Source organism: Tyto alba, unplaced genomic scaffold (genome assembly GCF_018691265.1).
Source record: "Tyto alba isolate M040663 unplaced genomic scaffold, T.alba_DEE_v4.0 Super-Scaffold_39, whole genome shotgun sequence".
Classification (NCBI taxonomy): Eukaryota; Metazoa; Chordata; class Aves; order Strigiformes; family Tytonidae; genus Tyto; species Tyto alba.
Genome location: NW_024881314.1, coordinates 5221156 through 5236338, shown reverse-complemented (window position 1 = coordinate 5236338; position 15183 = coordinate 5221156). Strand labels below are relative to the sequence as shown.

The following is a 15183-nucleotide window of genomic DNA, read 5'->3' as shown; positions in this document are numbered from 1 at the left end:
TCGTACTGCCTATTCCTTGCCTAGTGGGAAACACATTTTATTAGCTTTTTTCTGGAGCTTTTAAGTCCCACATCATCACAGTAACCAGCTGATAATTCTGCTTGAGGAAAAAGGAGCTGGATATCTATACGATAACAAGGATATCTAGAATGTAGTAGTTAATACTAACAGAAACTTTGGAAGGAATATAAAGCCTAGTGCTTCAGAGTTTATAACAATGTCTGACTCTTGAAGTTTAAGATCAGATCTTTACTTAGGAGCGAATTGTACCACATCTATTACTCATCTGGTAGTGGGGTTTCCTGTCTTTTTTGCTTGAATGTTTGGTGCTGGCTGCTTTTCAAGACTCAATACTGGGCAGGGTGAATTAAGGATTTGATCCAGAAAGATGATTCCCATGTTTATCTGGTCTAGAATGGATATATGTTGAGCAAACCAGGAAGTTCACTGGCTCCAGTGAATACAAATGAGTCTCACAGAAATTAAACTTCCTGCTAATTGTCACTGTTGTAATTTCCAATGTATGATTTTAAAATATTGTGGTAGATAGGGAATGAAGTATGTGAAAATGAAAATGTGGACTGAGAAGCCTTAGTGAAATATTTCAAAGGCAGTTGGACTTTCAGGAGTTTGCAAGGAATGTTCATCCTGATGTACATGTGCTAGAAGAATTAAACTTTTCAAAGTTAGAATTTTAACCACAAACAATCAAGATTGCACACGTTTAGAATGTTTTGCTATATGAGGATTAAACTATCAACAGATCCCAAATGCACATACACTGAATTCCTGCTTGTGCACTGAACTTTTGTTTTATTTCTAATTTTAACTTGACTCAACATACAGAGATGAGTGGGAATGGATCCAAACACTTTCTGGCTCAGAATCTGTGGAAAGTATGGATCATACCTCAGACTGCCCTACTCAATTGTTCTTGTATGAGCTCCAGATGGCAGTGAAAGCTCTCCTTAAACAGATCAATCTACCTCTGCATCAGGTATTTTCCTTTGTGGTATTTATCACCTTTTTAAAAATTGATTCTTAAGAACACAACTAGAAGTTACAAACTGTGTAACTTGCAAGTAGGGATTAAATGTTATGGTTGCAAGAAAAAAAAATCTGAGAAGCTTCGTATTCTGTTATTCTAAGTGTGTGTGGGGGGAACATCTTCAATAAAACTGTTATTTTCCTGGATATTTGAACATATAAAGATTAATAGACAAATTTTCAATTAGCTCCTATTTTTGCATCTGTTAGCATATGTGTGCAACTTCAGGCAGGTGCAAATAAGCACTTTTCCACTAAACTACTAGTTGCAAGCACCTTTAAACAGCTAGCAAAGAAAAATAGGTATTTTTCCAGGTGAGCAGGGAAATTGACTGTTCTTTTGGAAGTAGTGAGGGTGTATGAAAGGCCTGCTGAAGACTCAGGGTTTTGCTATTCACACACAGATAAACGTAGCACTTCTAAAACACATAGTTCCAGATCTCCAGATTGCTGTGGGTGAGGAGAGGTATCTGGCTTCTGGCTTTACATTTAGGAACAAGAAATGCATATGTGAATAAATAAAGTCAGGGAGGATAATCTATGATGTGAAAGATCCATGAAAAAATAAGCTAAAGAGTTTGTTTCTTGTTTACATGAATTCCATTTTATTTTGGTCTACAAGGGTAAAGAGGGCTTGAAGTAGAAGTAAATCATCTTTATATTCACTTCAAGGTCTGTTTGTGCAGCTAGAAAGATGTGGCCTTAAAATAAATTAATCTGGTTCTACATTTCTTGATTTTGAAAGGTTTAGGCTTTGCTTTTAAAAAGGAATCCATCAGTGCTGCACCTTCTAGCCTGGGAAGAGCCAAGTAAGACTCAAGTAAACCCAAAATTGAGACAGATTGTGTGTTGCCTTGTGGTCAGTCACTTTAATTCAATAGGGCTCTGTACAGGTCTCTATGCTAGTGTATTTTCTTGGAGGTTATAGCTTTTGTGCCCTTTTTTTTTTTTTTTTTCCCTGACCTAGTGACTAAAGTATTTAAATCAATGTGCAATATGTTCCTTAGGTTGCAGTTTAGCCAAACATTTAAGCTCATCTATTCTGCATGAGAGATAGACATAAACGTGACCTTGCAGTTAAACACAGTTGTAAATGTTTTGATGACTCCAGACCAAACTTCTATGTTAATGAATTGAATTTTTAATTCAACAGATTTATTTATATATTTTTATTATTTCTGTGGTATTATTTCATGGACAGTGACACTGGTGCATATGCAGGGTAAAGTGCAGTGCTGCACACAGCAGCTCTACAGCAGCCCCAGGCCAACTCCTGTGTGTGCCATTTTCTCTTGCTGCAGCACTTGTTAAACCTTTTCAGTGCTGTGTTGAGGGAGAGCTGCATATTTCTCTTAACCAACCCTAAATTGAATCTTAAAGGTTTTTAATTGAATCCATTTTCATGTTTTCACATAATTATGCAATCATAATCTTGAAAAGCACATAGCATGTGATCATTTTCTGCCTAATAAGAAACATAAATGTTGTTTTCAGGGGGGTTGTGCCTGTGTGTGTTGTTTTAATGTGGAACATTGCAGCTTTAAATCTTTATTTTATGTAGTGACATGAACCCACATTTAGCCCCCCCCCCCCAAATATTTATGTTTTATAAAAATTCCAAGCTTGATGTTGTGCAAATTTTCTTTAATGTTTTATATCATTTGGGGTGTTGTTTATATAAGTGCCATGTTGTAATTCTCTCCTATTTCTTCCCCCGCGCGTGTCCCTCTACAGGCTAAGCACTTCCGTCTGTATACACAGGAGGTGTTGGAACTGGGTCACAATGTCTCCTTTCTTCTCCTGCTCCCCGCCTCAGACGACGTCTGCACTGCCCCAGGACAGAATAATCCTTACACCCCACACTCAGGATTTCTTAACCTCCCTCTTCAGATGTTTGAACTCGGTATAGTAGCTTGCTTCACCTAGAAATATTAACCCAGTCTCGTTATAATAAAATCACAAAGTTGTATCTGTTTTCCCCCTTGTCCCAGTGGAGAGTCAATAAATCACATGATGGCTTTGGCAACAACACTACCTATAACTGTGTACAAGTTATAGAGAGCAGAGCGGTTAAAGCATACACTGTAGCAATCGTTATTGAAATGCAAAGCATAGAGCAAAGCCCACAGTTATCCAGTATGTGTCTATAAGCTTATTTGGAAGATGATGTTCTTTAAAAAACAGAACCAAAACATTACACAACATAGCAAGATTGGAGTGTGAAAGGAGATGCAAAAAAATACTCCTCTAAATTGTCACAAGAATAATCACCAGTTTTGTACAGGAGAATTTGTGCAGTTCCTGATTGCAGATTGTTCTACTCAAGGTCTGACTCCCTCACAACTTTATGAAAGGTCTGACTGGAGTTTCCCGCATGAGGGTCATCTTCTTCCTTCTGATTCCTGGAAAAATGCAGGAGACTCAGTCCTATTGCTGTGGTGCAGGAAAAGCCTGTTGTGAGAAATGCCAGAGCACTGGACTTGAATCTGTTTCTGCAGGGAACACATCCTGTGCTGTAGCAGATTCAGCCCTCTTGTTCCACTGCATTGCTGACTGGGTAGGAATTTCCTAAAACAGAGTTTTCCAGCTGTCTCACAGAAGGCATAAGGTGCTTTGGCTTAAAGGTCCTCTATTCCTCATTTCTTCTTCGGTCCACAAAGTAAAGAAAGGTTCCATATAAAAGCAGCTCATAAAGACTTAATAGTTCTTTTTAGAAAAAATATTGTAAGTATCAGGACTGCTGAGCCTTACACATTAGTCTCCTGTTTCCTTCTGGCCTGTAAAACTGGATATCTTCCTTTTGTCTGCCTTGGAGAAGAGAGAAAGATATGAGCCAAAACTGATGGAGTCAGTACACAAGGAGCCACTACAGAATAGGTCTCTTGTGGTAACTGTGTCCTCAGTGGTATCTCTCTCAGGTGTTTATGTGACACCATTACCAGCACCATCCTATTTCCTATATATCATTGCTGTTAGTCACCAATGTAGAAGAACAATAATTAGATGTTAATGGCGGGACTTATCAAGACTACATTTCTGCAGTCACAACAGATCCGTGACATACTATCATCCAGCAACACAAATTTCTTTTTGATCAGACAGGAATATACAGTTGTGTTTATGCCACATCAAGCCAGAGCGCACAAAGTGGTGCCTGTGACAACTTTAGGTTTTTATGGTGCTTATGGGAGGACAGATGACAGCTGAGCTGCCATAAAATGATGAGAGGTACAGACAGACAACACATGAGCTGGTGTAGTCTGCCAAGGAAAAGTTATCCCTTCAAAAGAAAGCTAACGTCATTGAACTAGAAGAGTTAGTTCAGTGCTTTGGGTCATGTGGCCAGGGCTGTGGTGCCCTAAAGCCAGACTTACCATCTTCTTAACCCGCAACCCTGAAGTCTACAGTTAGACTCTGTGTATTGAGCATATGATTTCTCCCTATGAGAGGTGACTGCTGCATTCACTATGCAAGTTAATGCATGAAGCAAATTAATCTCTGCACTAGAGGTTTTGCAGACTATTAAACTCTCATTATGTGGTACACAGGCCAGGGGCAGGAGTCATTCTCACTTCCAGGACATAGTTTGCATCGGGCTGACAAAGCAATAGACACACATCATCCCAAGAATGGGATGGTGTGGTGCAGATAAACATGCAACAGAGTGATCTCTCAAAAGGTGTTCTGGGTGCAGACCTCTCTGATTAGCAGTGTTGCTGCAGTGGGAAATCAGTTCATGGTGGGGAAAACAGTATGGAAAGCTGAATTTTACTTTTGAGGGTTTTTTTTAAGTAAGCAATCATCTGGCCAAAGGCAGATGACATTTCTTTATGACTTATTATATATGTATCCCTGATGTTCTATAAAGTGACTGTGATTCACATCCCAAATATTAGAAGCTTCCATTCCCCATTAGCTGGTGGCTACCAACTATATAATTGCATAACCACAAAAGACTATGTTGAAGTAACATTTGTTAAAGTAACATTAAAGGGTCTGACTTAAAACCACAAAGGCTAGAAACTTCAGCACTGAAGCTGAAACCGCGGCTGTAATTCACTCAAGAGTCCACCACATATGGCATATATACTGTAAGACCACACACTATTCAGACTAGATCCCTGTAATATCTAGGCATCGTTGAGAAACCAGAAGGTAGAATTCTTTCTTTCATTCTTTTTTGTGGGATTTCTATGTTCAGATTAGGCCTTTATTGTTATGCTAATGATGTTTCTGTGATTGAATTTCTTAGTTTGAGAAATTCTTCTCAATTATTCTTATCATGTTTGCAAGGAATAAGTAGACATGTGACACTGGTTTTATTTCTTTTTTAATATTTATGATAAAAAGAACATATGCAATTTACACTTGAATCACCCTGAAAAATATCATGCCACAATCCAGAAAAGTAGCAGTAGTAAGCCAACTGCATTCACTGCTATAACAAGATCACGCTGTATGCTTGCATTTATTGAAGTACCAATGAATAGGGAAGTATTTCTGAAAACTTGCTCTCTCTCAGCAAGTTTCAGTATGTCTGTACTGCAGTTCGCAGAGATAACTGGTAAATTTTGCCTGAGCAATTGCAGCTCCTGGAATAATGTAGCTTTAAGAGGCCAGGTAAATTAACATTTGTGAAGCTCCATAGCACTGTTCTGTTTCTGTTATCTAGTTACCTCTTGTAGAGGTAGCTCAAATAGTTCTGTGCTACTCCAAAGCCAAATTACTCAAACCAAGAGGCCATGTCTGAAATTTCTGTTACCCTTCTGCATGAGAGTTCAGAGGATGATGTGTGGTAACACCTAAAAGAGTTTTATTTTGCCCAAACTGTGATATCACTGAAATGCTTTTACTGCTGAATCATTTACAGTTAAGTTACTGATTTAATCGAGCCTAGCCCAAGAGAAAGTTATCATCCTTCGAAATGATCCTTTCTTTCTGAAACACTCAATTAAAAAAAAAAAAAAGATTAATTCAATTTTCCAGTCATGTCACTAGTTTCTTGATAAAAGAAATTATGAGCTATAAAAGCCTCAGAAACAGCCTTTCTGGTTAAAGCTATCAAGGGCAAGATAGCTTCTGGAATTGCATACTGAGGACCTGATTAGCCCTTCACTTAGATATAAATTAGAAATTACTCTCTTGAAATCAGTGAAGTTACAGAGTAAACCCAGTGTAAATGAGAGGAGAATTAGAGCCTGTATTATTTATTTCTAGCTTAAAGAAACCCATCCAGAGTTAATAATTATAATTAATAAAATTTGTGTTCTGAAAGCTAAGGATTTCATATTTCATTACCAGAATATAACAATGTTTCCTTTGCATTTGGTCTTTTCACAGTTCATTTTTGCTGTTACAAGGAAAAATTTATAAGCCTGTATTGCCGCCTTTCTGCTGTCATAGAGCTGGACTCTCTGAAAACCCAGCAATCCCTAAGGGAAGCAATTTCAGACAGTGAAGTCGCTGCAGCCAAACAAAGACACCAGCAAGTTATGGACTACATACAGGTAATAGTCTGTTTCTGACTATTCCAAGGAGATTTTAAGGTGGCTTTCTTAAAAATTGCATAGGGCTGTAATTTGAAATCTAAATGGAGAATTATTCACAGACATCATAAAAAGAGCAATTGTATCAAAAGTGCAATTCTGTTTTTATGAAATTCAAACCCAGAACATGATTTCCTTAGTTGTTGCTTTTATACAAGGATTTTTATGGGTAAAATCAAATGACAGTTATACTAGACTGTTATAAAGAAATGTGTCAGTCTGCTTGTAAAACTCACTCCCATCTAATGTGAGGTAAACTAGCACCATGCTTGGGCATTCATTTGTGTAACTGTTTGTCTTTGTGAATTGAGGACATTTTTCACCATGTTAAGTTGCCAATTAAAAAAATTCAAATGAAAATTCAGACTAGGTTGTGGAGACAATCTTCATCAACAGTATCACAGTGAAGAACACAGCTCTGCATTTAAGATGGCAAGCTAGTCCCAAAAGCATCTGTCAGTCTGTCCAGCACCATGCAGTGATACTGCTTTAGACCCCCAATGCAGAAGGATCACAAATATTATCATACTAGTCTAATTTGCTTATTCTCTGTTTCTCACACTGATTTTCCTGTAGTGTTCCCACATCAGGAATTTACCTACTCAACTCAGGGATCTTCAAATTACATCTCATTGTGCAGCATAGCAAGGCCTGTCCTTTTGCAAACCATTTTGGCAATTGGTTATTTATAGATAAAATTCACGACTTTTGCAGAGTGCATCTATGGACTCTATGGTTGATCTGTCTTTCTACAAGTGAGGTGCAGATAAATTTACAGCTCTAGAATCTCAACCTTCTGTTGGAATAGGAGCCAAGACAACCATTTATGCCATTGAGACTATGTTTGGCCCTCCATAATTATCAACAAGATGATATTTCTGTTCAGTCTTTGCTCTGAATTCAGATCCCCTTTGTCTTGTCCACTTTGGAGCTTTTGGCAACCTGCAGGGGGGCAAAGAGTAATGTTCCATTGTACTTTTACCACTCAATCATCTCCTTCCTTCTCATCTTCTCATTCACACACTCAGAAAATATAGCTTTTTCCCAGTCTGCAGATTTTGGAAAATGTATATCCTTCACATCAAAAATATGTATATTAATATACATGCAGTGTATAGACAGTTCTGTGTTCCTCTTCTCCAAAGTGTTTGAGTCACATATATACACTGGGAAAATACAGGAGAACAGTTTAAACTTCAGTGTTTTGTGCTGAATTATTGTGACAGTGTATTAGCCTTGTCAGGTTTCCTCTCAAATGAAAACCAGCTGTATTCCACCTATTGGCAAAAATATCTCAGCCCACCGCATACCGCAATCTTCAGTGGTGACCACAAAACCGCAAGAGCATTTGTGTGATCCTAGATCTAAGACAGTGTTGAAGTCACTACACAAACCAAACATTGTAAAGAGCAAGGGAGTCTATATAAATGCAGTTCTGAAAAGGAGTCAGAGGGCAACTGAAAAGTCAAAATTAAAAAAAAAAAAAAAAACACAAAAACAAAAACCAGCAGATAAGGTACTTGGAGTCTTTACCAGAATGTTACATAGCAAGAAAAGAAATCTACAGACACTGAAGCTAAAACTGAAGTTAAGATGTAATTTATATAGCATAATGCTTCAAATGTTCTTAAATTGTAAAAGAGCCACAGCTCATTAAAATGACTGGTCCATTGTCCCAGGAGACACTACAGAATGGTATCAGGGAGAAAACCAACAGGATTTGCATTTTATTAAATTGCATGCAGTATGTTTTTTGTTTGGAGTCGAGGGAGGATCACAAAAAGGAAATATAAAATCTCCAAAATCAAATGAGTGAGACGTTTGCTAACTGGCATTCTCTTCATGGAGCTACACCGAAGTCTTGAAATGATGTAGGATTATGAATTAATCTCTGAACCATTTGCTATTCTTATCAGGGTATATTCTTAGCTCAAATTAACTCAGTGGCAAGCCTTGCACTGACATCACTGGAGTTGGGATTTCACCTTTACATAAAAATGGCTATGCCAGGTCAAAACAAAGATCCACCTATCCAGCTATTCTGTTTCCAACAGAGCTCATCAAGAACTACCCTAGCTAATCTGGCACCTACAGTATCCTTTGGCAATAAATTTCATACTTTGAACGTTCATTTTGTGAAGAAGTCTCTCCAGCTAAGAGTATGTGCTTGAGAACTTGTCTTAGAATATATTAGTCTGCAGACCCCTTTTCACTGATCCCTCTGTAACTTCAATCTTTGATAATACTCACTGCACAAAGTACCACTCACTTTTGCCTATTCATTTACTGACCCAGGGCTCTCATTCTTCATTCTTGCAGAATGCAGCTTATGTAACTGCAAAGCAGTTTCCCTCAAACACTACAATATTAATATGAAGGCTCACTTCTTTAAATGCAGAATCTTCTGTAGGAAAAGTACAAGGGAAGTTCTAGAAAGGATACTGCAGCAGAAGGATATTATACACACAGTTACTGTCCTTTGCTGGTCGCAGCAACATTTGCTCAGTCATCAAAGACCTTGAATTGCTTGAAGATGTTAAGTGTTCCATTATCAAGACTCTCAAGACCCACATTAAATAGCATCTTTCCTCCCTGCATAGACACTTAAAGCTATATCCTGCTATTGATTTAGGCACTTGTCTCCTATTGTCATCAACAGGCATATGCTAGAACTGTCTTAGTGTAGATTTATACTATTAAAATGTATCCAGACCAAAATTATGATAAGGGAGAAACCTGCAGTTTGGCTCACAGCTGTGCTTTGTATGTATATCCTTCCTCTGTTAAAAACTATGTTTGATCTGAGTACTCTGCTTTTGAACATAATCCTGGGTTTGCAAGGATACTCAAGAAGCCTTGCTTTCATTCCAGTACAGAATGAAGCCAGCTTTCCAGTGTGCTACAAAATTGATCACATTTTTTACTCCATCAAAAGACAATTCTCATTTTCCTTCCATGTCTGAGTCTAGGCCTGGTTTCACCCATTCTACCTATAGGTTTTTAATGAAGGCACCTAATTTGAGAGTCTGGTGGCCCCAAGCAGCCTCTGCAGTGATGGAGGAGAACAAGAACCTAACCAAAGGCAGTTCAGACTACCTGAATCTGAAGAGTCCTGTCAGGGGACCCTGCTTCTCTCTTTTGGCAGGGAATACACACCTACTTGGGCACTTGAAGAAAGTTCACAGGTAAAATGAATACACAGATTTAACTGTACTTTTTCACCATTTTTTTCTCTACAGCAAACTGATGAGATCTGGAGGGATATGAGATGGATCACAGAAGCACTACAGTATGCAAGATACAAGCAGCCAGCAGCTGGCCTACCCATAAAGAAGATTGTGGATCTTTCAGAAGAACATTCTCAAAAGAAAATCAGTTCAACTTCTTCACATCTAGATTGTCTTCCTTCACCTCCTCCTTCACCTGAGGCTAGAATCCAGAGGAGAAAAGCTGTGAGTGGTAAGAGAATTCTTCTGCATTCATCAAGCAAAATCTTTGAACTCAATTTTAATTATAACAGTTCTTGTATGTCTTTTTATAAAAGGAGTAAATATTTTCCCATACCTGCCAAGGTATTCGAACAATCATTTTACCAATCATTGGTGACTTGACATCCTGAGATCCCTCTACAATCATTACAGTCAATTTTTGCTTTCAACTACTCTGAAAAATTGCTCATCATCAGCCAACTTTGTCACCCAACTGTTCCAAATCATCTAATGAACAGGTTGGAAAGGACAAGTGCTATCACTGACTTCTCTATGATATGAGAACCAGTAAAACTCCATCCACAGTGAAAGCTGACTACTTCATTTGTTGTCTACACTGACAATCTGCTATCAATATACGGAGCAAGCTTTCTCTTATCTCAATTAGAGCTTCATTGCTTCAGAGCCTGTGGTAAAGAACCTTGACAAAAACTTCAGAAATCTAAGGATGCCTGTGTATTAATTGTGCACATGTTCAGAGTTTTATTAGACTGATGAGACATGAGTTATTAAGAAAAGCTATTGACCCTTTCTCATCACTCGTGTTTCTATCTATTCTTCACCATAGTTTCTAATAATTTATCCAGCATCTAAGTCAGATTTTTCCATAGTCTCCCTTTGTCACCTTTCGTTTCTCTGATATTACAGTCATTTTCTTTCCATGCTTTGACTGTTCCTCTGCCTTGGAGCAATTCTTTCTTATGCTCCTCTTGCTTTGTTTTGATAGAGCAAATTCCAGTGCCAAGAGTCCAGTTTGATTTAACAGTGATTTTCACATACCTCAGTGTTCTCAGTGTTTTAGACAAGCACTTTAAAACACAGAATTACACAAATAAGTACCCACCTCATTGACCATTATTGCTTCTCTGAACTGCTGGAAAATTAAACTTATGAAAGAAATGGATCACAGCAAACAAAGATGAACCAAATTAAACAGTAACACCTAATTTGCTAACAGAATAAGGACTTTGGAGAAAAATGTAAACCATCATTCTGCTGAGCTGTCTTTAAACAAGTAAATGAAACAGTAGAAACAAAAGCAACAGATGCTGTGTTGAACAACTGCCATGACCATTTTGGTAATAATTTGTTTTTTCAAACGGACAGTTCTATACAGTTAAGAAAAATTAATAAATCTACTCTGATCAGATTAAGTTAAAAGAAACCCAAAGATGATGGTGCTTTGATTCACTCCATTACAGAGTGGTGTTACGTCTCAGCACCTCTCCCCGAGCTAATTTTTTCCCTACATTACAGACCATGAATGCAGAATAATCCTTAGCTATGGCACCATGTAACCTAGAGCGTTATCTTGTCCTGCATGGGCTTGATTCATTATTGCCATGCTTTATGATAATTTACAGTAGGTCAAAGTGAAGTCAGCACTATATAAAATCTGGTTTTTTTCCTTGGATCTAACATAAACTACCCAGGGCAGTGGAGCATCAATCGATTCTATCACATATGCCACTATTTATTGTTATTGATCCTTCTGCAGTCAAAAGACAGCAGTGATTTCAGTGCCAGTGTAAGAGTTGGTCAACAAATTCACATTTGAATTGTATGTCTGCTCTGGATTTGAACATACATAATGCACCTTATGGGCAAAGGGTAGTTTTTTTCATCTACCTCCATGTCTTGCCTCAAGCCTCTTAACATACATGCATACAGTTGCACCCTACTCACAGTTACAGAGGTATAAATCTTGAGTAACTCAACTGACATATTTCATAAAATCTGGATTAGAGAACCTGGATTAGCAGACCTGGATTAGAGTTCTTCTGTCTTCTAAATCTCCATCTCTATGAAATTTGGTGAAAACAAGATAAAAGAAAACAGATCCTTTCAAAACATAGTCCAAATTAAAATTCAAATTCTTTCTTGTACTTAATATAATAAATGAATCCTTTTTTGTTTTCCTAATTCTACCACCACCTCTCTAACACATCTGTAAATCCTCCCCAACTACTGTCTTTGCTGTCACCTAGGCCCAGGGACAATTCCACAAATGAAACACACATACATTTTCAGTATTGGAGATTTGATTCTGAATTTAAAACAAACAAACAAACAAACAAACAAAACCCCCACCAAACCATAAATGACAGGAAAGCAATTTCTCCTGTGCTTGTCTTCCTGGTGTTAATTAGTTCTCTTTGCAGATTCCCAGCCCTGCTCAGATGAAGAAGGCTGCTCTGAAGTATTCCTTCCAACTGACAGTGACTATGACTCCAGTGATGCATTAAGCCCCAGAGAATTAGACCTGATTTACTCCTCCTCACATGACATATCCCAGCAGGCAGGCAGTGGCCTGGGTGGCAGTGCACCCGATGTTCTCCAAGTCCATGACATGAAGCCTTGCCTAACATTGAAAGAAGGCCTGACAGAGTGTAGTGCCTTTGATACCAATGCTGAACGTTGCACAGAGTCTATGAGCAATCTAACAATGTCAGGGTTTGCATCGAGAAGCACAGAGAAGTCCTCTAGCTCCAAGCAGCCATTGAGCTTTTTAGGGAAAAAAAAGCTAGGGAAACATCAACATTACAACTACTTCAGCCGGCAACACCGTTGGCTGCGTGTGCACAGTGAGACACAGTCTGGCTCTCTGTCTGAAGGCGTGTATACTCAGCATCTCATGAGATCTTCAGATTTGTCTCAAGAACCTACCTCCAGTGAGCAGTTAAAGATTCCCATCGATGGGTCTCGGAGCACTTTCTTATCTCATGCATCCAGCCTTCCAGAAGATGGGAAAGGCAAGTATGAGGAATCAATGCAGAATGCCCACAGGATACATGTGGAACCTTATAAAACAACATTTCTGGATGAAGAGGGCAAGTCCTGGGCAATGAGCACACAGTCTGTAGAACACGGGGATGTGCACAGTGCTATGCAACAGATAATGGGTCCAGATGACCAGTCGGGTTCTGCTGTTGCAGAAGTCTTCAGCAGCACACTTTAACTCCAGACTTCTGCACTGCTTCCCATTGCTCCACAGTGAGATTGTGAGCATTATGCATATAGGGCCATACTTTCAAAACCACTTGTAAAAATCCAGCTCCTGAAATGGCAACTCATGCCACTCAAAAGAATCCTAATCTTTTGACTTCATCACCAGATTTCTGCTCTTACAGGGGTATCTGTCATGATGCAAGCATTATTATTGGCATCTGCAGTTTTGCAGGCAGAGTCATAACAGACACCACGTGACAAAACAATCTGTAGCTGCAAATCTAGTAATCAGGTTTTGCAGTACTCTTGATTTCCATGTTTCTCTGAGCATCCCAGATTTTAAGCATGAGTGGTTCTGCCTGCAAGTTAGCAGAAACTGTAACATCCTTGGTATCCTTGTGTTAGGACTGTGTCCTAAACTTCTATTAACCTGTTTTCCACCATTTCCTAAAAATTTTTCTATTTCTCAACCTTATTGAATGGATTTAGGTTGCATATAACTAAAGTGCTAACTGGTCTAGTAACAAAGTTAACCCACAGTTTCTAGCCACTTACAGAGAAATTAAAATTCTTTCAATATCTAGAAAATGCAGTCAACACCATCTCTGAATGCTGTCAGAGCCTGACATAATTATCACAATTTTTTTTTCAGGGGCTTAGATTTCAAATTATGTAAGTAGCAAGTTATTTTAAAAGCTTAGGAGGTGAACCTTTGAGGTCAAGAGCAGGCAGAATGAGGCCAAGTTCTGAAGAAATAATATGCAGGTTCTAAGTGAGATTGAAGTGAAGCTTGGTCTTTTCTTCTGCCCATCACACAAGAGTGCATTTAAGTTGTCAGCGCTCTCATACACCAAGAAATGCCCCTACTTTTGTTCCTGAATATTAACTGTAAACTTCAGGGGTATTTGATCACCACATCTAAAACTGGGATATTCTGACAATTTAGATTAGAGATATTTGGAGTGTAGTTTGAATCTAAGATTTTTTTATTTGGGCCACAAATAAATATTAATATCATAAGGCAGGTAGGAGGTGGTGTTTTAGAATGCTTTACTTGTCTAAGGGCAGATCACAATGAGTCGTGATTTTGTCATTTGCAACCAGAGTAAGACTTATAGTACTACAGAAGATGATATCAAAAATGAAATCTGTATTAATGAGAACCATAACATTTGAGTAACTAAGAAATGAACTAACGTGGAGAGAAACCCCAGCTGTTGCACAAGCTTTAATTTTTCTTAAACAGTTCTTGAAGTTTAATTTTATAGGCCACATTCCTGCTGGTTAAATTCCCTCACTCCATGTTTGCGCAGCCTTCTACCTTTCAATTTTTCAGCCTCCAGGTGGATACATTCTAAGGCCTCCAATAAAGAGATTTGAGTTAAATAGTTGAGTTTACAAGTCCTTGAGGTAAAGGTAAGGATTTGGGCCCATGATCTGTGGTCCTTATTAAAATAGCACTTCCATAACCCCAGTGCTATTAAAATCCCTGTGAACTCAATCCATAAATTCAAAAATAAATGTTATTCAGTATTTTATGCTTGGTCAGTATGTGGAAGCCAAGAAGAGTCTTTGCAGTGATATAAGGGCAAAAACTTTCTATAAGGGATTTACATTTGTAACTTCTCTTTTGGGGAGAGGGAAGTTAACTTTTTGCACTAAAAATATTCATTCATTACCTGATCCAAAGCACAGTGAGGATGGAAAGACTTCCATTCACTTCCACGGGGTTTGAATGAGACCCATACTGAAAATTCCTGTGGGTGAGAAGATGCAGGGGGGAGCAGAAGTGTCAGTGCCAATTTGCAGCTAGAAGGACATACATTGTATGTTTTATGCCACATGGAACTGCATGGGGAAAACCTGACTCACATACCATAGAACCAAACAGTGGTGTTTCACTATCACTGAAGGCTGTAACAGCTTGTTACATTAGATTATGTTCATTAGCAGAAGGCTTTTCACCAGGGAGTGCCAGAACAATGTAATACTCATATTCGGAAGTCAAAATAATTTACATTGTTTTCTAATATACAGCACCTAGCCCAGGCTCCCTTAATCTGTTTAGTCTCTAAGTAAAACTGCCATAAAACCATCTATTAAAGAATAAAAATAACAATATGCTGAGGCCATATGTTTTTGCAGGAAGTGAC

At 38.3% G+C, this 15183-nt stretch overlaps 1 protein-coding gene across 1 annotated transcript in view; it reads left to right on the top strand.

Moving 5' to 3' along the window:
• Positions 1-13040, top strand: part of ANKFN1 (ankyrin repeat and fibronectin type III domain containing 1) — a 63116-nt gene extending 50076 nt beyond the window's left edge. Inside the window, exons 13-17 of the mRNA XM_033002593.2 lie at positions 847-997; positions 2782-2950; positions 6388-6554; positions 9833-10052; positions 12244-13040. Of these exons, the coding sequence (XP_032858484.2) occupies positions 847-997; positions 2782-2950; positions 6388-6554; positions 9833-10052; positions 12244-13040 (1504 nt within the window). The remainder of the gene's footprint in view (positions 1-846; positions 998-2781; positions 2951-6387; positions 6555-9832; positions 10053-12243) is intronic.
• Positions 13041-15183: the final 2143 nt, after the last annotated feature.